At 48.3% G+C, this 22,978-nt stretch overlaps 1 protein-coding gene across 3 annotated transcripts in view; it reads left to right on the top strand.

Annotated features, from left to right (window-relative positions):
* The window catches only part of CACNA1B (calcium voltage-gated channel subunit alpha1 B), a 251,939-nt gene that overhangs the window by 42,101 nt on the left and 186,860 nt on the right, over window positions 1–22,978 (top strand). For all 3 annotated transcript variants that reach the window (XR_010338694.1, XM_064366034.1, XM_064366033.1), the window contains exons 7-8: window positions 19,333–19,436; window positions 21,995–22,110. Coding sequence is in view for 2 of the 3 variants with exons in the window: in XM_064366034.1 (XP_064222104.1) it covers window positions 19,333–19,436; window positions 21,995–22,110 (220 nt within the window). In the remaining variant the exon portion in view is untranslated. The remainder of the gene's footprint in view (window positions 1–19,332; window positions 19,437–21,994; window positions 22,111–22,978) is intronic.

Below are 22,978 nucleotides of genomic sequence, written 5' to 3'. Positions count from 1 at the left end.
GTGCAGTGGCCCAATCTTGGCTCACTACAACCTCCGCTTCCTGGATTCAAGTGATTCTCCTGCCTCAGCCTCCTGAGTAGCTGGGACCACAGGCACGTGCCACCACACCCAGCTAATTTTTGTATGTTTTTTTTAGTAGAGACGGGGTTTCACCATGTTGGCCAGATGGTCTTGATCTTCTGACCTTGTGATCCACCCCTTGGCCTCCCAAAGTGCTGGGATTACAGGCGTGAGCCACCACACCCAGACTCCTTCCTTCTTAAGGCTAAGAAATATTCCATTATATGTATGTATGACATTTTGCTTAACTGTTCCTCTGTCAATGGACTGTTGGGTTGCTGCCATGAACATGGTGGTATAAATATATCGTTGAGGCCTTGCTTTCAATTCTTTTGGGTATATACCCAGAAGTGGAATTGAGGGATCATGTGACTATACGTTCTGGAGGAACTGCCGTACTGTTTTGCACAGTGGTTGCACTGTTTTACACTACCGCCTTGGGTGGGAATACACATGGGTTTCAGCTTCTCCACATCCTCACCAGTACCTGTTAATTTCTGTGTTTTGATGGTAGCTGTTTTAACGTATGTGAGGTGGTGTCTCCTCGCAGTTTTGATTTGCATTTCTTTAATGATTAGTGACGCTGAGCATCTTTTCATGTGCTGTTGGCCGTTTGCATGTCTTCTTTGAGGAAATGTCTATTGGAGTTCCTTGCCCGTTTTTGAATCGGTTTTTTTTTTGGTGGTTGTTGAGTTTTAGGAGTTCTTTGTATATTCTAGGTATAATCCTTATCAGATATATGATTTACAAATGTTTTCTCCCATTCTATGTGTGACCTTTTTACTGAATTGATGGCGTCTTTTGATGCACAAGTTTTAAAATTTTCACGAAGTCTAGTTTGTCTGGTTTTTCTTTTGTTGCCTGTACCTTTGATGTCATATTCAGGAAGTTGCTGTCAAATCCAATGTTGTGAAGCTTTTGACCTATGTTTTCTTTTAAGAGTTTTACTTTTTTTTAGGTCTTACATTCAGGTCTTTGATTTTTTTTTTTTTTTTTTTTGAGATAGAGTTTCGCTCTCGTTGCCCAGCGTGGAGTGCAATGGTGCGATCTTGGCTCATCACAACCTCCGCTTCCTGGGTTCAAGTGATTCTCCTGCCTCAGCCTCCTGAGTAGTTGAGATTACAGGCATGCACCACCACGCCCAGCTAATTTTTTATTTTTAGTAGGGACGGGGTTTCTCCACACTGGTCAGGCTAGTCTTGAGCTCCTGACTTCAAGTGATCCGCCCGCCTTGGCCTCCCAAAGTGCTGGGATTACAGGTGTGAGGCACTGCAGCTAGCCTGATCCATTTTTAGTTAATTTTTGTATATGGTGTTTGGTAAGGATCCAGCTTTATTCTTTTGCATGTGGGTATCCAGTTTTTTCCAGCACCGTTTGCTGAAAAGACTGTCCTTTTACCATAAAATAGTCTTGACGCTCTTGTCAAAAATCACTTGGCCATATATGCAAGAGTCTTTAGGGACTCTGTATTCTATCCCCTTGGTCTGTGTGTCTCTTGCCTTATGGCGCTGGCTAGAAATTTCAGCATTATGCTGAGTAAGAACGGTGAGAGCTGGCATATCTGCCGTGCTCCCAGTCTTAGAGAAAAGCATTTGATCTATCAGAATTAAGTATCATGTTAGCTGCAGGGTTGAGTTGTTGTTTCTTCTTCTGGGGTAGATGTTGTTTGTCAAGTTGGGGCAGTTCCACTCTATTCTATTCTTACTTTTCTGAGAGTTTTTGTTATGAATGGGTGTTGAGTTTTGTCACGTTTTTTCTGCACTGATATGATCATGTGATTTTTCTTCTTCAGTCTATTAATATAGTGAATCACACTGATTTTTGAATATTGAGCCAGCCTTGCATTCCCGGAATAAATCCCACGTGGTCATGGTGCCTGATCCTCCTCATGTGCTACCGAATCGTATATGTTGACATTTGTACTAAGGAGTCTTACATGGACATCCATGAGGGGTTTTGATCTGTAACTTTCTTTTTTTGTATTGCCTTTGTCTGGTTTTGGTATCAAGGTAACACAAACTTCATAAAATAAATCAGGAAATATTTATGCCTCCTCTGTTTTCTGGAAGCGATTGTGTAGAAATGTGTTATGTCTTTTAAAAATGTTTGGTAGGATTCTACTGTGAAACTCTCTGGGCTTAGAAATTTGTTTTTGGAGATCTTTAAATAACACTTTTGTTGGGATGTAGTCTGGGTACCATAAAATTCACAATTTTTAAGTATACAGTTCAGAGTTTTTTGTATGAAAAAGTTGTGCAACCATCATTGTTATTTAATTCTAAGCATTTTCATTAACCAAGAAAGAAACCCTGTATTCATGAGCTGTCAGTCCCTATTTCCTTATTTCCCCCAGCCTCTGGCAATCGCTAACCTTTCTGTCTCTTTAGATTTGTCTGTTCCAGACATTTCACATAAGTGGAATGATACAACAGGTGGCCTTTTGTGTTTTTACATCCACGTTGAAGCAAGTATTGGTATTTTATTGTCCAGTGTGATTTCGCTGTGTATATACAGCACGTTTTGCTCACATTTCACAGGTTGATAGACATTTAGATTGTTTCCACTTTGAAAAATGATGACTGATGCGCTGTGAACATTCGTGCACAAGTTTTTGCAAGGAATATAGTTTCATTTCCCTTGTGTATGGACCTAGGAGTGGAATTACTGATCATAGAACTCTATGCTTAACCATTTGAGGAACCAGCAAACTGGTTTCCATAGTGGCTGCACCATTTTTTATTTATACCAGCAGTGTGCAGGGGCTCCAGTTTCTCTGCATCCTCACCAGTGTTCGTTGTCTGTGTTTAAATTTTAACCATCAGGCCAGGAGCGGTGGCTCATGCCTGTAATCCTAGCACTTTGGGAGGCTGAGGTGGGAGGATCACTTGAGCCCAAGAATTCGAGACCAGCCTGGGCATCATAGCAAGACCCCGTCTCTACCAAAAATAAAAAATAAAAAAAATTAGCCAGGCATGGTGGTGCGTGCCCGTAGCCCCAGCTGCTCAGGTGACTGAGGTGGGAGGATTGCTTGAGCCCAGGAGTTTGAGGCTACGGTGAGCTAGGATAGTGCCACTGCACTCTAACCTGGGCAACAGAGGGAGATCCTGACTCTAAAAAAGTAATAATAAAAGCAAAAAAAGAGACAATTTTAACCATCCTAGTTGACAAGAAGGGGTATTTCCATTTGGTTTTGACTTGCATTTCTAAAGTGACTTCTTTTTATTTCTGGTACAGGGTCTCACTGTGTCACCCAGGCTTGGACTTTAGTGACATGATCATAGCTCACTGTAGCCTCAACTTACTGGGCTCCAATAATCCCCCCAGCTCAGCTCGGGGGAGTAGCCAGAGCCACCAAGCCTGGCTGATTTTTAGATTTTTTGTAGAGACGAGATCTTCCTGTGCTGCCCAGGCTGGTGTCAAGTTCCTGGGCTCAAGCTCTCCTCCCTCCTCAGTCTCCGAAGTAGCAAGGACCACAGGTGCACACTACCATGCCTGGCTAAGTTTCTAAAAACTTTCTTTTTGTAGAGATGGGGTCTTGCTATGTTACCCAGTCTGGTCTTGAACTCCTGGCCTCAAGTGATCCTCCCAGCCCAGCCTCTCAAAGCTCTGGGATCACAGGCATGAGCCACGGCACATGGCCATTGCCGAGCACCTTTTATGAGCTTATTCATCACTTATTTATGTTCTTTGAAAAAAATGCCAGCCAGGCCCAGTGGCTCCCACTGGGAGTTTGGATTATTATTTAGTCTTCCTTCTTGTGTAAGGTGTACACGCACATCTGTGTGTTGTCCTTTGCCACTGCTTTAGCTGTGTGTTGCAATTTGATGTGTTGTCTCTTTACTTTCATTCAGTTCAATCTATTTTTAAATTCCCTTGAAATTTCCTTTTTGACCTGTGGATTATTCTATAGAATTGCCTTGTTTACTCTGCTTTTGGAGAGTTACCTGCTATCTTGCTGTTATTAATTTCTAGTTTGACTCCATTGTGGTGGGAGAATACACTAAACTGAAAGAATTTTAATTATTTTAAATTCGTTGAGGTTTGTTAAATGGCTCAGAATCGGTCTACTTTGATACTTGTTTTGTGGGCACTGGGAAAGAACGTATATTCTGCCGTTGTGCGCGGTACGTACAAATGGTGAAGATTCTGTTGGTTGATGGTGTTGCTGGGCTCTTCTGTCTCCTCAGTGGTTTTCTGTCTGGTTACTCTATGAGTTGTTGAGGGAGAGGGATAGAAGCCTCCAGCTTCACTTGCAGATGCGTCTGTTTCTCTTTCCGGTTCTGTCGGCTTCTGCGTCACTGACTTTGCAGCTCTGTTGTTGGGGGTACACATGTTTAGACTTGCTTCGTTTTCCTGATGGATTGACCTTTTTTCATCAGATACGTGTTTCCCTGTGTCTCTGGTAATTTTTGTTTCACTGTGAGGACTACTTTATCTGATACTGATCTAGCCACTCCAGTTTAAAAAAATTAATCTTTGTATAAATCCTTTTTTATATGTTACATTGCTTTTTGACACAGAGTCTCACTCTGTCGCCCAGGGTGGAGTCTGGTGGTGCGACGGTACGCAATCTCAGCTCATCGCAGCCTCGTCTTCCTGCACTCGAGCGGTCCTCTACATTAGATGGTGTTATCTGGGGAGGATCTTGGCTATGAGTTGTCCAGGTTCTTGACATTTTGAAAAAAGAATTACACAAAACGCACAAAGCAACAAAAGAATGAAGAAACAAAAGCACAGATTATTGAAACACAAGTGCCCTCCACAGCGTGGGAGCAGGTGGCTCGAGGGCCCTGGTTACAGTATTTTCTGGAGTTTAAATACGCCCTAGAGGTTTCCCATTGGTAACCTTGTTACACCCTGTGAAGGTGAAGACGAGGCCGGTTACCAGTCTGATTGGTCATGGGAGGCGACCACCAATCAGGCACTTTCCATTTTTCATCTGTGATCCAGTAGAAGAGGGGGTGTTGCAAAGGGAGTAGCCTCTGATCCTTTTCTTACTTGGCTGTGGAGAGGTGGGGTTTTCCTTATGATTCGGTTCTAGGAAGTCAGCACGAGTCAGCCTTAGGTTCCCTGCCTGCAGACCCTATTCTCCTGCCTCATTTCCCCCTGGGAGATGGGATCCCCATAAATGTTTATGGGAGGCCGAGGGACCGATGGTCTTTCTTCTGTAACTGCTTCATGCTGATTTGGAGCTCAGTTCCTACCTACTGGGGATCGTGGAATTCTCACCCTGCTCTGTCCAGTGGAGACAGGGTAGTTTGTGAATGGCCAGGGGTGGTGTTTTCACCTGGAGCTGGATGGAAACCTTGTCTCACGATCATCTGAAGCTTGATGGTCTTTAGGCGAGAGAAAATGAATTTGGCTAAGAGATTTTATGAACATGGTCCAAAAACCAAGGCAAATATAATTATTAGTGATGCGCTGGCTAGAGGACGGAGCCATGCACCTCAGCTTAGCCCCGTGACTCAGACAGCTGTTGCCGTATCTTAGAGGCCCGGTCGACTAATTTCCAGGCGGCATCCTTTACTGATCCTGAGTTGTTGACATAAGAACAGCATTCTCCGTCTAGAACAAGGCGTAAGCCACCTTTTTCAGCAGTTGGGGGATCCAGTCCCCTTCAATTCTGTAGAGCGGCTGCTGCCAAGGAGTCTGTCTGGTTGTGTACGGTGATGATGCTTCGGGCAGTGTCTTCGGAGCTTTCCATAAAGTCCCTGGACAAGTTGGTGGTAGGGTAGGGAGATCGCAGGCCTGCTAACTGCTGTTTTTACTCCTGCTGTTCCTCCTAGCCCACCCAAAAGGGTATGAGTTGGATGGCTCCTTTGGTCTGGCGGTTGCAGTTAAAAGGTGTTATGAGGGGTTGGTTGTTGGAGCTACTTTAATTCCGGGGACTAAATAACAAGGTTCCAGTCCAGTCGGCTGGTAAATCTGAGTAGGAACTGGTCCCGCACAGGAAAAAGGCTCCTCGTTTTTCAAGACAAAAGTTGTTTTCTACGGTGAACACACGGGTCAGCTGGTTGTTTTCACTTTGCCGAGCGGTTAAGGTCTCTGCTAAGGTGGCCCCGGTTGAAGGTGGAAAGGACCTTGGGAAGTATCCTGAGCTGCCTCAGCACTTTGCTTTCCCAGTGGAGACAGGTAGGCTCAGCGTCCACCAACAACCACCCAGAGGCTTTTCGTATTGAGGAACCAAAAGGGAACCAGACGTCTCAGGATTAGTACGTTCTTCACCAGGGAAAAGGCGAACTCAGCTAGTGGGCCTGCCTTGGCAGCGCTTTACGGGACGGTCTGTCCTTTAGAGGACCCTTAACTAGGCACGGTTTCCATGAAAACCAGACAGGTTACCTAAATGATGCAGTCTGGGTAACTGCATAGCTCACGTAATCACGTGAAGGATTAACTTCCAGGGTGTAGTTGCATTGATGACTTTTCAAGGTTCCAAGGGCCTGACCAGAATTTGGCTTCTCTTAATATAAAGTGGCGCCTGGAATTTTAGCACCGTGTACGTTGATATTGGGCCCCAAATTGGTTTCTGAGGGGACGCAACCCCAGAAAGATTGTTCTGATGGGATCGGAAAAGGGTTACTGCTCCTACTGTCATTGTGACCCTTGTCATTTCCATAATTTTGAATTCATATAAGTCATTCCGGCTCATTAGTTTGAAGGGAGTTCCTCCCTTACAGTTAGGGTGATAGGTCATTTCCTCAAGGGCCCAAAATCGGGCTGGGATCAGGATGGCAGTGCATTTAGATGACGGTGGAGATCCTTTGCCAGGGTTGCGCTGGTAGTACTTAACAGTCTTTGTGTTAAATTTAAAATTCTTAATAAATACCCAGAATTCACTAATTGCTGGAGGGGTAAAATAAAGCTGATTCCTAGTATGCATGGTTCCAGTATACACAGGCTGTGGGTGACCATTATGGAACTAAAAAATGACTGGTTATTTTGTTCTATAGAATGGGAACTTCAGGAGGTAGATACCTATGCTGTCAAGAATGCTTGTTATAAAAATGAATTGAAACACTTTGATTAATTATTACAAAGGAAGTGATTCCATCCATTTTGAAGAAAGCAAATTGTAAAAATATAAAAATGGTGGCCAGTTGTGGTGGCTCACACCTGTAATCCCACCACTTTGGGAGGCCGAGGTGGATAGATCACAAGGTCAGGAGTTCAAGACCAGCCTGGCCAATACGGTGAAACCCTGTCTGTACTAAAAATACCACAATTAGCTAGGCATGGTGGCAGGCACCTGTAGTCCCAGCTACTTGGGAGGCTTAGGCAGGAGAATTGCCTGAACCCAGGAGGCGGAGGTTACAGTGAGCCGAGATCTCACCACTGCACTCCAGTTTGGGTGACAGAGTGAGACTATCTCATACACACACACACACACACACACACACACACACACACACATAAATAAATGGCTACTAATATCCAGCTTTCAATCAGTATGCAACAAAGACACTAAGGAAAGTTGGGAGGCATTCACTTATCTTTTGGCTGTCTTTTAAACAGGTACTCCAGCTCTCCCACAGGTTCACAGGTGTAGTGGCTAATGGGAGCTTCAGGTTCCAGGTCCAGGGCTTCAGGTATTACAGGCTTGACCCTGCAAAGATGTATCCAACTACCTACTCCTAGTATTCTGACCACAGAAGGCATGGCCAGTACTACTGAAAACGGGCCCTTCCATTTGGGTTGCAATAGTTGAGCAGGTTTGCAACCCAAATGGAGGGGAATTCCTCTTTAAATGTTTTAACAAGTACCTGATTTCTCATTTTGGTGATCGTGGCAGATGAGAGGAAGGACTAGGTTGCAGTTCCCACTCAGAGGCATCATGAACTTTTGCTCCAGAACTACTGCAGAAATAAATCAGGAGAGCTGAGAGAACCCCTAGACCCTCTAAAGGAAGCAGATTGCTCCTGTAGGACCTGGGAGACACCCTTAATACTGTGCTGGTATCCATGGCTGAGAGAGCCACAGACAGTACATCTTAGGACTCTGTGCAGACAACCCCCAGTACACCAGCCTAGAGCCTGGTAGACGTGCTGGATGGCCAGACCCAGAAGGGAGACAACAATCACTACCGCTCTCAGGAAGCCACAGCTCTAGGAAAAGGGGGAGAGTGCTGCATCAAGGGAACACCCCATGGGACAAAAGAATCTGACCAAACAGCCTTGAGCCCCAGACTTTCCCTCCGATAGAGTCTACCCAAATGAGAAGGAACTGAAAACCAACTCTGGTAATATGACACAACAAAGTTCTTTACCACCCCCAAGAAATTACACTAGCTCACAAGCAATGGATCCAAACCAAGAAGAAATCCCTAATTTACCTGAAAAAGAATTAAGAAGGTCAGTTATTAAGTGAATCAGGAGGCACCAGAGAAGGGCAAAGCCCAATTTAAGGAAGTCAAAAAATGATACAAGCAATGAGGGGGGAAATTTCAGTAAAATAGCATAAATGAAAAACAATAAAAGCATCAGGAAACAAGAGGTATACTTGCAGAAATGTAAAACGCTCTGCAAAGTCTCAGCAATAGAATCGAAGAAGCAGAAGAAAGAACTTCAGAGCTTGAAGACAAGGTTTTTGAATTAACCCAATCCAACAGAGACAAAGAAAAAAGGATAAGAAAATATGAACAGGCCGGGCGCGGTGGCTCGAGCCTGTAACCCCAGCACTTTGGGAGGCCGATGCGGGTGGATCACGAGGTCAAGAGATCGAGACCATCCTGATCAACAAGGTGAAACCTCATCTCTACTAATACAAAAAATTAGCTGGGCACGGTGGCGCGTGCCTGTAGTCCCAGCTACTCGGGAGGCTGAGGCAGGAGAATTGCCTGAACCCAGGAGGCGGAGGTTGCGGTGAGCCGAGATCGCGCCATTGCACTCCAGCCTGGGTAACGAGAGCGAGACTCCGTCTCAAAAAAAAAAAAAGAAAATATGAACAAAACCTCCAAGAAGTCTGGGATTATATTAAATTACCAAACCTCAGAATAATTGGCATTCCACAGGAAAAAGAGAAATCTAAAAGTTTGGAAAACATATTTGGGGGAATAATCAAGGAAAATTTCCCTGGCCTTGGTAGAGACCTAGACGTCCAAATACAAGACGCTCAAAGAACACCCAGGAAGAAATGGACTTAACAGATATTCACAGAACACTCTAGCCAACAACCACAGAATGTATATTCTGTTCATCACTGTGTGGAGCTTTCTCCAAGATAGACCATATATGATAGGCCACAAAATGAGCCTTAATACATTTAAGAAAATTGAGGCCGGGCGCGGTGGCTCGAGCCTGTAATCCCAGCACTTTGGGAGGCCGAGGCGGGTGGATCACGAGGTCAAGAGATCGAGACCATCCTGGTCAACATGGTGAAACCCCGTCTCTACTAAAAATACAAAAAATTAGCCGGGCATGGTGGTGCGTGCCTGTAATCCCAGCTACTCGGGAGGCTGAGGCAGGAGAATTGCCTGAACCCAGGAGGCGGAGGTTGCGGTGAGCCGAGATCGCGCCATTGCACTCCAGCCTGGGTAACGAGAGCGAAACTCCGTCTCAAAAAAAAAAAAAAAAAATTGAAATTAAATCAAGCACTTTCTGAGACCACAGTGGAATAAAACTGGAAATCAACTCCAAAAGGAACCCTCAAAACCATGCAAATACATGGAAATTAAATAACTGCTCCTGAATGATCATTGGGTCAAAAATGAAATCAAGATGGAAATTTAAAAATTATTCAAACTGAATGACAGTAGTGACACAACCTAGCAAAACCTCTGGGATACAGCACAGGTGGTGCTAAGAGGAAAGTTCGTAGCCCTGAACACCTGCATCAGAAAGTCTGAGCGAGTACAAACACACAATCCACGGTCACACCTCAAGGAACTAGAGAAACAAGAACAAACCAAACCCAGCAGAAGAAAGGAAATGGCCAAGATTAGAGCATAACTAAGTGAAACTTAACAAAAAAATGCAAAAGATAAATGAAACAAAAAGCTACTTCTTTATAAATAAAATTGATAGCCCATTAGCAAGTTTAAACAAGAAAAGAAGATAGAAGATCCAAAGAAGCTCAATTAGAAATGAAATAGGAGATATTACAACTGATACAAAAGATTATTCAAGGCTCCTATGAACACTTTTACCCATGTAAACTAGAAAACCTAGAGGAGATGGATAAATTCCTGGAAAGACACAACCCTCCCAGCTTAAATCAGGGATAATTAGATACCCTGAACAGACCCATAATAAGCAGTGAGATTGAAATGGTAATAAAAAATTACCAACAGAAAAAAGTCCCAGCACCAGATGGATTCACAGCAGAATTCTATCAGACATTCAAAGAAGAATTGGTACCAATCCTATTGACATTACTCCACAAGATAGAGAAAGAGGGAATCCTCCCTGAATCATTCTATGAAACCAGTATTACCCTAATACCAAAACCAGGAAAGGACCCAAGACAAAACAGAAACTACAGACCAATATCCCTGATGAACACAGATGCAAAACCCTCAACAAAATACTAGCTAGCCGAATCCAACAGCATATCAAAAAGATAATTTACTGTGATCAAGTGGGTTTCATACCAGGGATGCAGATACGGTTTAAAGTACGCAAGTCAATAAATGTGATACACCACGTAAACAAAATTAAAAACAAAAATCACATGGTCATCTCAACAGATGTGGAAAAAGCCTTCGACAAAATTCAGCAACCCTTTATGATTAAAACTCTCAGCAAAATTGTCATACACAGGACACACCTCAATGTAATAAAAGTCATCTATGACAAACCCACAGCCAACACAATACTGAATGGAGAAAAGTTGAAGGCATTCCCTCTGAGAACTGGAACAAGACAAGGATGCCCACTCTAACCACTTCTCTTCAACATAGCAATAAAAGTCCTAGGCAGAGCAATCAGACAAGAGAAAGAAAGAAAGAGCATCCAAATTGGTGAAGAGGAAGTCAAATTGTCGCTGTTTGTTTGCTGATGATATGATTGTTTACGTATAAAACCCTGAAGACTCCCCTAAGAAGCTCCTAGAACTGACAAAAGAATTCAGCAAAGTTTCCAGATGCAAAATTAATGTACACAAATGAGTAGCTCTTCTATACACACAGTGACCAAGCCGAGTAAAATAAAGAACTCCACCCCTTATACAATAGCTGCAAAACAAACAAAAAAAGTAGGAATATTCCTGACCAAGGAGGTGAAAGACCTACAAGGAAAACCACAAAACACTGCTGAAAGAAATCAGAGATGACACAAACAAATGGAGACACATCCCATGCTTATGGATGGGTAGACTCGATATTGTGAAAATGACCGTAGTGCCAAAAACAGTCTGCAAATTCAATGCAGTTCTCATCAAAATACCACCACCATTCCTCACAAATTTGGAGGCATCACGTTACCCAGCTTCAAACTGTAGTATAAGGCCATGGCCATCAAAACAGCATGGTACTGGTATAAAAATAGGCACACAGATCAATGGAACAGAATAGAGAACCCAGAAGTAAACCCAAATATTTACAGACAACTGAACTTTGACAGAACAAACAGAAGCATAAAGTGGGGGAACGACACCCTATTCAACAAATGGTGCTGGGATAATTGACAGGCCACGTGCAGGAGAATGAGACTGGAGCCTCATGTCTCACTTTGTACAAAAATCAGCTCAGGATGGATCAAGGACTTCTCTAAGACCTGAAGCAATAAAAATTCTAGAAGATAACATTGGAAAAACCTTCGTAGACATTAACTTGTCGGCAAGGATTTCATCACCAAGGATCCAAAAGCAAATGCAACAAGAACAAGGATAAATAGCTGGGATTTAATTAAACTAAAGAACTTCTGCATGGCAAAAGAAACAGCAGAGTTAACAGACAGCCCACAGTGTGGGGAAAAAATCTTTACAATCTATACATCTGACAAAGGACTAATATCCAGAATCTACAACAAACTCAAACGAATTAGCAAGAAAAAAACAGCCCCATGAAAAAGTGGGCTAAGGACATGAATAGACTGTTATTCGAAGTGAAGTAATTCAGGAATGGAAAACCAGACGTCATATGTTCTCACTTAGAAGTGAGAGCTAAGCTTTGAGGATGCAAAGGCGTAAGAATGACACAGAGGATTTTGGGGACTCAAGAGGAAAGGGTGGGAAGGAGGTGAGAGATGAAAGACGTACAGCAAAATCTCATAACTCACCTCCAAAGAACCTACTCATGTGACCAAACACCACCTGTTCCCCAACCACCTATGCAAATAAACATGTTTTTTAAAAAAAGTACCTTCTGGCCTGATTTTGGGTTCTTGGTTAGTTCCCAGTGTGGGGAGCCTTTGAGTTCCAGACTTTTGCAAAGCCTGCTGAAATGGTCCCAGGTTAAATAGGCAGTTCACTGAAGTGGCTGTTTCTGGATCAGTAGTGAGATCATTAGTTAAAAATGGCCTCCCGCATGACATTTCATATGGGCTCATATTAATTTTTGCTCTGGGGAAATGACGGACTCTTAAGAGAGCTCTGGACACGGCTGAGCTAGCATCCATTTTAGAGTTTGATTAGCTCTTTCCACTTTTCTAGAGGATTGAGGCCTCCATGCTGAATGTAAATAGTATTTGATTCTGAGAGCCTTACCAACCCCTTGAGTTACTTGGGAGATAAAGAACTGGCCATTATCACTTTGGAGGCTCTGAGGTAACCCAAACCGGGGAAATATCTCTTTTAAGAGGAACTTCACAACTTCATTGGCCTTCTCTATTCTGGTGTAGGGTAAGCTTCAATCTAGCCAGTAAAAGGATCTGTTAGTACCAACAGGGCAGTGGTGGTCAGGTGCTTCCACATGGACACCTTTCAGGCTCACCGTGGAGTTGCCCCAGCCAGAGACCTGCCGCTGCCTCTATGCTTAGGCGCCGTCTGTCAAGGGTCCTGAGTTGGAAACGGAAAAAGGGAGAGAGAGAAGATGCTTCCCCTGTATGGAGCAGAGAGGAAAGGGAAAATGAAAAGAGAAGAAAAATAAATCCCAAACTTTGGGCTTGCCTCCTGGCTGGCTCGACAAAATATGTTACCAGGGGAGGGTCTTGACTGTGAATTGTCCAGGTTCTTGGTGTTTTGAACAAAGAATTGGACAAAATGCACAAAGTGACAAAAGCACAGACTTACTGAAAGTGCCCTCTATGGAGCGGGAGCGGGCTCAAGTCAGGGGCTCAAGAGTGCTAGTTGATGGAATTTTCTGGAGTTTAAATACCCTCTAGAGGCTTCCCATTGGTTACTCGGTCACACTTTGTAAATGAAGACTGGACCCCCTTCCAGTCCGATTGGTTGCAGGAGGTAACCAATGAAAGGCTGAAGTGAAGTTGCCAAGTGACACTCTGTGCTAATGAAGACTTGGCCCCCACTAGCCTGATGAATAGTTGTGGGAGGAGACGGATCAGAGGCGCTTTCCACTTTTCAGCTGTGACGCAGTGGAAGGGGGCAGGTCGCAAAGGAAGTAGCCTCTCCTTTGTTACTTGGGTGTGGAGAGGTGGGGTTTTCCTTTTGATTCAGTTCTAGGAGGTCCGCACAAATTCACCTTAGGTTTCCTGCCTCCAGACCCTATTCTCTTGCCTCAATAGTACGATAATTTTTGCTTCATCTGTCAAACGTAATTTAGGAAACTCAAAAGGAGAAAGAAATCTAGTTACCGGTATTTTCACTATTTCCATTTTTCTCTCTTCCTTCCCAATAGTCAGTGATTCATTTTTTACTCATTTCCTTTCTGTTTAGAGACTTTTTATTTTTGAAGGAGTCTCACTCTGTCTCCCAGGCTGGAGTTCAGTGGTGCTATCTCTGCTCCCTGAAACCTCTGGCTTCCAGATTCAAATGATTCTCCTGCCTCAGCGCCCCCAGTAGCTGGGATTACAGGTGCGCACTGTCACGCCTCGAAAATTTTTGTAATTTTAGTAGAGATGGGGTTTCACCATGTTGCCCAGTCTGGTCTTGAACTCCTGACCTCGTGATCTGCCCGCCTCAGCCTCCCAAAGTGCTCTGATTTACAGGCGTGAGCCACCGCGCCCGGCTGGCTGTATTTCTTCAAATACGTTCAGCCTTGTCCTTTTTCCTGTCTTGGGTGCTCTGATGACGTGACTGTTAGTTCTTCTGTTATAGTCCCATGGGTTTTTGAGGCTCAGTTTTCTTTCAAGAATGGATAATTCTATTGTTCTTCTCTTACTGTTCACTGATTCCTTCCACATCCCCTGCATTCTCTTCTTATGCATTTTCATTGAGATTTTTGATTGTTTTAATTTTTTAGCTCTAAATTTTTCCTTTGGTTCTGTAATCCAAAAAGTATCAGAGACAGTTCTGAATCAATTTAGAATTTTATTTTGTCAAGGTTAAGGACATGCCCAGAATAGGAAAAAAAAAAAAACAGCAAATATATTTTTTTTGGAGAAAGGTGTTTGGTGTATATGTGGTGTCTGTGTAGTGTGTGTGTGCTGTGTGTGGTGTCTGGTGTGTTTGGTGTGTATGTGGTGTATGGTGTGTGTGTGTTCTGCACAGAGGTGTGGTGTGCATGTGTGTGGTGTGTGTGTAGTGTATGTGGGGTGTGGTGTGAGCCTGTATCTGGTACTTATGGCATGTGTGTGGTGTGCATGTGTGTGTCTGGTGTGTAGTGTGTATTGTGTGTGTGTGTGTGGTGTGTGCCTGTATCTGGTACATGTGGGGTGTGTGTGTGTTGTGTCTGCTGTGTGTGTGTGATGCGTGTAGTGTGTGTGCGATGTGTGCATGTGCATGTGGTGTGTGGTGTGTGTGGTGTGCATGTGTCTGGTGTAGTGTGTGTGTGGTATGTGTAGTTTGTGTGGTGTGTGCCTGTTTCTGGTATGTGTGTTGTGTGTGTGTGTTGTGTGCACTTGTGTCCAGCGTGTGTATGTGGTGTATTTAAGTCTGGTGTGTGTGGTGTGTGTCTGGTGTATGTGGTGTGTGTGTGTGGTGTGTGTACTGTGTATGTGTGTCTGGTGTCTGTGGTGTGTGTGTGGTGTGTCGTGTGTGCATGTGTGGTGCATTTGGGATGTGTATGCTTGTGTGTCCAGTGTGTGTGTGCTGTGTGTGTGTCTGATGTGTGTGGTGCGTGTGTCTGATGTGTGGGGGGTGTGTGTGTGTATGTGTGGAGTGAGTGGTATATGCATCTGTCTGTTATGTGTGGTGTATGTGTGTCTGGCGTGTGTGGTGTGCATGTGTTTGTGGTGTGTGTGTGGTCTGTGTGGCATGTGTCTTGCTTGTGGTGTTTGTGGTGTGCATGTGGTGTTTGTGTGTGGTGTATGCATGTGTGTGGTGTGTGTGGGGATGCGGGTGGTGTACGTATGCTGTGTGTGCAGTGCATGTGTGTGTGTGGAGTTTGTGTGCTTGTGTGTCTGATGTGTGTGGTGTATCCGTGTCTGATGTGTGTGGTGTGTAGTACATCTGTGTGTCTGGTGTGTGCTCTTGTGTGTTGTGTGTGTTGTGTATGTGTGTCTGGTGCATATGGTGTGTGTGTAGTGTGCATAGTGTTGTGTGTGGTGTGTGTCTGTGTGTTTGTAGAGAGGGAGATTTATCATGAGTAATTGGCTCGTGTGATCACAGAGCGTGGCACATCCACGTCTGTGGTTCTGACTGGCGGGCTCGGGTGCGTCTGCACATGGGAGAGCTGATAGTGCAGCTCCTGATGCCAGTGGCCCACAGAGGTGAAATCCGGAGGCACCTGCTGCAGACTCTTGCCTTACCCAGGGGAGGGTTGGTTTTTAATGTGGATTGAACGAGGCCCACCCACATTACAGAGAGCAGTGGTCTTTACTCTGTGGATTAAAGCGATAATCTTATCTCAGAGCACCCTCGCAGAAGTATCTGCGAGGTACTGTCAAGTGTACCTGACCAAGCATCCGAGTATCCTGTGGCCCAGCTAAGTTGACACAAAATTAACCGTCGTAGGATTTAAGAAACGTGTGCTCTTCCTGGTTCTTAGTTTGATGAGTGAGTTTCAGTTGAAAACTGGCCGTTTTTGGCCTTAGGGCACAGGACCTTGGATCTCGGTTAAGCATTCTGTGTTAGCCATCGGGGAAGGAGCGCTGCTGCCTCGCAGGTAAGTGCAGAAGTCCAGGTTCCCTGACGGGCCTCCGTTGACGTACGGTGGAGCGTTCTCCTTACTGCCGGGCAGGGGTGGCAGGTCTGGCTCCCCACCGTGCCTAGAGGGAACCTTCCTGGCGGGGAGGGTTAGAGGTGCCTCGTTCTTGTTCTCCACGTGGTTTCTGGACACTGTGTGTGGGTGGGTGGCTTCATGACTGCTGGATGGTGGTGAAAGTCCCGACTCCACAAGGCCCTTCTGATAGCTCCCTAGCAGCCGGGGGTGCCCCTACTGCCTGTGTAAATGGAAGTCGAGGTGTCCCACGTGGTCTTCACTGGTACCGCAGAGGTGGGCTGGGGCTGGGGGGCCGTGAGAACCACTGCTGAGGAGGAAGCTCCCACCTCCTACTTGGCTTTCTCATTGCAGTCTAAGTGCTCTTCTGGGACTTTGCTGGAAGGGAGGGGTGGAGGTGGAGCCTGCAGTGTGTGGAGAGTCGTCATCGTCTGAGAGCTCGCTGTCCTGCCAGGCTGCCTTGGTTAGGGAGAGTGGAGACTCATGTCGTCTGAGAGCTCGCTGTCCTGCCAGGCTGCCTGGTTAGGGAGAGTGGAGACTCATGTCTGAGAGCTCGCTGTCCTGCCAGGCTGCCTGGTTAGGGAGAGTGGAGACTCATGTCGTCTGAGAGCTCGCTGTCCTGCCAGGCTGCCTTGGTTAGGGAGAGTGGAGACTCATGTCGTCTGAGAGCTCGCTGTCCTGCCAGGCTGCCTGGTTAGGGAGAGTGGAGACTCATGTTGTCTGAGAGCTCGCTGTCCTGCCAGGCTGCCTGGTTAGGGAGAGTGGAGACTCATGTCGTCTGAGAGCTCGCTGTCCTGCCAGGTTGCCTGGTTAGGGAGAGTGGAGACTCATGTTGTCTGAGAGCTCGCTGTCCTGCCAGGCTGCCTGGTTAGGGAGAGTGGAGACTCATGTTGTCTGAGAGCTCGCTGTCCTGCCAGGTTGCCTGGTTAGGGAGAGTGGAGACTCATGTCGTCTGAGAGCTCGCTGTCCTGCCAGGCTGCCTGGTTAGGGAGAGTGGAGACTCATGTCGTCTGAGAGCTCGCTGTCCTGCCAGGCTGCCTGGTTAGGGAGAGTGGAGACTCATGTCGTCTGAGAGCTCGCTGTCCTGCCAGGCTGCCTGGTTAGGGAGAGTGGAGACTCATGTCGTCTGAGAGCTCGCTGTCCTGCCAGGCTGCCTTGGTTAGGGAGAGTGGAGAGTTGTCATGTCGTCTGAGAGCTCGCTGTCCTGCCAGGCTGCCTGGTTAGGGAGAGTGGAGAGTCGTCATGTCGTCTGAGAGCTCGCTGTCCTGCCAGGCTGCCTGGTTAGGGAGAGTGGAGACTCATGTCGTCTGAGAGCTCGCTGTCCTGCCAGGCTGCCTGGTTAGGGAGAGTGGAGAGTCGTCATGTCGTCTGAGAGCTCGCTGTCCTGCCAGGCTGCCTGGTTAGGGAGAGTGGAGAGTCGTCATGTCGTCTGAGAGCTCGCTGTCCTGCCAGGCTGCCTGGTTAGGGAGAGTGGAGACTCATGTCATCTGAGAGCTCGCTGTCCTGCCAGGCTGCCTTGGTTAGGGAGAGCTGGCTTTTGCTGGTGCTTTTTTTTTGTTGTCTGTGTCCCTTGGGCATTTCCAAGTTTTAGGCTTCTTCAGCTCCAATTTGGGATACAGGAGGCAAGAAGAAAACCCAGGAAATGACCTTACATCCTGGGGTCCCGGCTAGTCTGCCCTGTTTTCTCCACCTTTCAGAGGCATCATATGTTTGCTTTATGACTGATTTTCAGAATGCTGATTGCACATAGTAAGAGTAAGGGAGTAATAGGGCAGAGTGTGTCTGCTCCATCTTCCCAGATGTGGAAGTCCTGTTTTTTAAGATGAGAGAAATTAGAGCCACTTGGCTACTGATGGGAACGCTCTGTTGAAGAGGGTGATTGTGGGAGCCAAGTACTTGAGCAGGTGCGGGGCTGAGACTGCAGCAGTGACATCTCTCTTTTTTCTCAAGAAGGGAGGGCAGGTTTGTGGGTATGTTGCTTTGGTGGCCGCCCAGTCCACAGGTCTGAGTTGCATGTGGGTCTGCACAGAGGTGTGGTCAGGGAACATGAACTGCAGTTGGAGCTGGGATTCTGAATGTCGATTCTGGGTTCGGGTCCAGGAATCTCAGGGGCCAGCCTGGAATCAGTGTCCGAGGGTCAGGCACCATGAGCGTCAGTCCATGCAGTGGTGGAGGCTGCAAATCTGCCAGGCCGGCAGACACTAGGGAGCAGGAGTGCCAACAGCAGCACCTGGAGATCAGCACCTGCGGCAGGGCAATGCCCCGACTGTCCTCCTGCCTCTGTCTTGGTGGGGCCCCGCCCATGTCTTGTGAGCTGCCTCTGAAGAGAGGCGTCCAGGAATGGGACTAGGGGCTGCCTCCCTCTGCACCCTCCACCACCCTGGCTTCTCTCCAGCACCAGACTTGCACAGAGAAAGAGGTTCTCCACACCCCTTAGCTAAGTCCCCTGGGAATACATAAAAACAAAACAACTATGGAATTAAATTGGGTTCAGAGGAGCCCACCCTTTTGTGAGCTGTGCTATAAAAAGCAAAAGATCTGGGAAAGACGGCCCCTCTTTGCTTTCAGCTATTCAGATCACGCCTGAATGCTGGGTGCAGTCTCAGGCCAGGCATGTGGTGAAATTGAAAATGCAGATGGGCCCACTGTTGTTTCTCAGCTGTGGGAGCTGCTGCAGACAGGTCTGATGTGGACTTGGGCCTATGGGCTCCTTTCAGGAGGACATGGCTTTGGAGCTGCCCAGAGATGCCTGGTAGCCAGGGAGGTGACTGGCAGAGGTTGGGTGAGTGTGCCACCTTGGGGCATCCACACAGCCTCGGCTCCCTGGGCCTCCTGCTTCGCTTTTGAATGTTTCCAGGCAGTGCCTGGCAGCACTAAGTGTCCGTGGTCCTCTGGGAGCCGCAGTCCAGAGAGAGCCTTGCCGGCAAGGGCACGTCTGTCTGTGGGTGCTGCCTGGACTCCAGCCCCAGGCCTGAACTTCCCCCTGACTGGCCTCCCCACTGCCTGGACCCTACCAGGTGTATGCTTCTGTGAAGGAGGCCTGATGGAGGGCAGGACGCTTCTGTGGCTGGGACTGTGTGTCTTGTCTCTGTCCTTCTTCATCGCCCTCTCCTTGCTTCCAGACAAACGATGCGGCCGGCAACACTTGGAACTGGCTCTACTTCATCCCTCTCATCATCATCGGCTCCTTCTTCATGCTCAACCTGGTGCTGGGAGTGCTCTCGGGGTGAGCGACCATGTGGGGCATGTGCAGGTGCCCTCTGTGTTCTCAGCTGAGGGGTCAACAGGGCACATGTGACACTTGGGGTGGGGGGGCCTGGCCCATTGATGCTGTCTGTGGTGGTTGCTCCTGGTGTTCTGGGTTCTGGTAGCCCTTCCTTTGTGCCACCATCCTAGCCTGCCCTTGACCAGCTGCTTGGCCCCTTACCTCTATCATACCCTTGGCCTTTCCTTGGTCTCTGCAATGGGGAGCAGTTGCTATTGCACTCATCTGGGTAGACAGGAGGTGTGGTCAGTGATGGGAGGTGTGGTGGTCTGGGTAGATGGGAGGTGTGGCCTGTGATGGGAGGTGTGGTCTTGGTAGATGGGAGGTGTGGCCTGTGATGGGAGGTGTGGTCTGGGTAGATGGAGGTGTGGTCTATGGGTAGATGGAGGTGTGGTCTATGGGTAGATGGAGGTGTGGTCTATGGGTAGATGGGAGGTGTGGCCTGTGATGGGAGGTGTGGTCTTGGTAGATGGGAGGTGTGGCCTGTGATGGGAGGTGTGGTCTGGGTAGATGGGAGGTGTGGCCTGTGATGGGAGGTGTGGTCTGGGTAGATGGAGGTGTGGTCTATGGGTAGATGGGAGGTGTGGTCTATGGGTAGATGGGAGGTGTGGTCTATGGGTAGATGGGAGGTGTGGCCTGTGATGGGAGGTGTGGTCTGGGTAGATGGGAGGTGTGGCCTGTGATGGGAGGTGTGATCTGGGTAGATGGGAGGTGTGGCCTGTGATGGGAGGTGTGGTCTGGGTAGATGGAGGTGTGGTCTATGGGTAGATGGGAGGTGTGGTCTATGGGTAGATGGGAGGTATGGTCTATGAGTAGTTGGCAGGCAGCCTGCTCAGGGCTTCCGGCAGTGCCTCCCTCTGAGGAATGTGCAGAAGAGCCTGGGGGGCTGGAGGGGGGGCCCAAGGCAGGGCCTGTGTGGTCTTTCCAGCTCCTTCCCACTGTGAACATCCCAGCCTCTGGGGTGAATGGGATATGTGATAGTCTCCCAATCAGTCCGGCTGAGCCCTCCCTCAGGCCCACAGGCCCAGCAGAGGGCCCCCAAGCCAGGAGCCAGCACCCATGATGTAGGCCCTGCACCCCAGGGTGGCAGTGGTGAGAGGCCCCCTTGACTGCCAGTGCTGGGAAAATGCACCCCGTGGGAAAAGCTACGGCTCTGCCATTTCTGGGCAAGAGCTGCAGGGGGGCCAGCTTGGGGCCACTTTGGCCTCTCTCCATTCCCATAGCTCCCATCCTCACAGCATCCCAGAGAAGCAGAACAGGTGGCCCCTGTCCTGCCCTTTCTCACCCAGCGAGGACAGAAGCTCAGGGAAGGCCAGCCCTGCTGCTGGCCACTGTGTGAGAAGCAGTTGCTCTGTGGAGGGCTATACTGCTGGGGGGAGTTGCTGCCGGTAGCTCTCAAATCCATTCAAGCAGATGCTGTTGCCCTTCCCCTGTCCCCCAGGCCCTCTTGTTTTCAGGGCATGGCCACAGGGGCTGGCCTGGGTGGGAAGGCCATAGTGGACCCTGCTTTCCTGTAGATTTGGGCAGGCACAGTCACCTTGCACTGCCTGGGCTGTAGCAGCTCAGTGTCTAGCGGACACTAGCCCTGCACCTGCACCTGGAGTCAGTCCTGGTCAGAGCCAGGGACTGTTGCACCAGGGTTGTGGGTGCCGGGAGTCACGCCTGCCACACCCACTCCACCAAGAAGCGTGTGTGTGTGTGTGTGTGTGTGTGTGTGTGTGAGAGAGAGAGAGAGAGAGAGCGAGCGAGCGAGCGCTTGCTTCTGGCACTGTAAGCCTTAAAGCTTGGCCAGGAGACTGGGGCTGGGGTGGGGGTGCTGGGCTGGAAGGGCGAATGTTCTCTGCTGGTCACCATGGATGGTTGTGAGGGCTCAAGTGGGGCTGAGGTGGGATGTTGGGGGCTAATGACAGAAGGTCTCCTCTCCTGCTCATTGTGAGCCTCAAAGGCTTGGCTGAGGAGGCTACATGGATGTGGACACTGTGGTATTTTCCTTCCTCCTCTGGCCTGCCCTGACCTAGTCCCTTCTTCCCTGTCCCTGTCTGTCTTTCCTCCTTCCCTCAGATGCTTTGCATCTGAACCAACAGAGGAAGCAACGTGAATGTTCTCCTCTGGAGAATTCTTGCCAGGAGCTCTCTGGAAGACAGCAGATAACAGAGCCTGGCACAGGGTGGGGAGGGAGGAGGTGCATACCTATGTTGCTGTAAGCAGGGGCTGTGAAATCATCCCTGCCCTCTAGAAATGCCCATCTGGGCACCAAGGCACTGTCCCTGAGTACCACAGGAGTCTGAGGACAGAGGGCCACCTGGGCTGCTCATGGAGGCTCTCTGGGTGCACAGGGAGCTGCATGGTGCTCCAGAGTGCTCAGGTTAGAAGAGGCTGGGGTGACAGGGGCCTGCCAGAAGTGCTGCCTGCAGCCTGACTCCTGTCCCAGCCTTTCCCTGACCCGCTTTGTCTTTGGGGCTGTACACCTGTAGGGCTTACACTCACCTGACCTTGTTTTTCCGGCCTCTGCGTGGTAGGGAGTTTGCCAAGGAGCGAGAGAGGGTGGAGAACCGCCGTGCCTTCCTGAAGCTGCGCCGGCAGCAGCAGATCGAGCGAGAGCTCAACGGGTACCTGGAGTGGATCTTCAAGGCGGGTGAGGGCCTGTGGGAGCCACTGCACTCCTGGCTGGCCACTGTAGGTTCTCTGTCCCCAGTTCTGCTCTGCTGCCAGCTGGGGTGCCCTGGCTGTTGGGTAGAACCTGAAGGGACTTTGTAATGAGCAGAGTGAGAAGGGGTTTCTCTGTAGCTCACCCAGGCAGCCATATAGCCCTGAGGACAGTGGCCTTTTAAAAGGAGGACTCTGCAATGGCCCAGCCTAAGGCTGGTCTCTCCCCATTAGTCTCAGCCAAGTACCTTCTGTGCCCTGACTCTGGGCTCTGTCAAGCCTGGACTCCCTCCCTTCACCCCAGGCCAGCACTCTTTCCTCCACATGGGGCACACACTTCCACCTCCTGACGTTTCCCAAGTGCCTCGTCAGAGATGAACTCGCCTGTGGCACAGCTGTTCTCAGGAAGGCTATGTGTGGGTAGGGACTGGCAGACACAAGGCGGCTGAGTCTTCTTCACAGGGCACCATCTTTCCCAGGAGAAAAAGCTCAGCTATGGGCCTTGCTGGCTTCTGGAAGCATAAGAGCTGAGAAGGTGGTCAGGTGTAGTGGCTTACACCTGTAATCCCAGCACTTTGGGAGGCTAAGGTGGGCAGATTACCTGAGGTCAGGAGTTCAAGACCAGCCTGGCCAACATGGTGAAACCCCACCTCTACTAAAAATACAAAAATTAGCCTGGTGTGGTGGCTGGCACCTGTAATCCCAGCTATTCAGGAGGCTGAGGCAGGAGAATGGCTTGAATCCAGAAGGTGAAGGTTGCAGTGAGCTGAGATGCACTCCAGCCTGGGTGACGGAGCGAGACTCCTTCTCAAAAAGAAAAAGAAAAAGAAAAGAAAAAGAGCTGCGAAGGCAGGGAC

This window comes from Aotus nancymaae, unplaced genomic scaffold (genome assembly GCF_030222135.1).
Source record: "Aotus nancymaae isolate 86718 unplaced genomic scaffold, 86718_ANA_hifiasm-v0.15.2.pri h1tg000063l, whole genome shotgun sequence".
Classification (NCBI taxonomy): Eukaryota; Metazoa; Chordata; class Mammalia; order Primates; family Aotidae; genus Aotus; species Aotus nancymaae.
The sequence above is the reverse complement of the archived record's forward strand: the minus strand, read 5'-3'. Positions and strand labels throughout refer to the sequence as shown.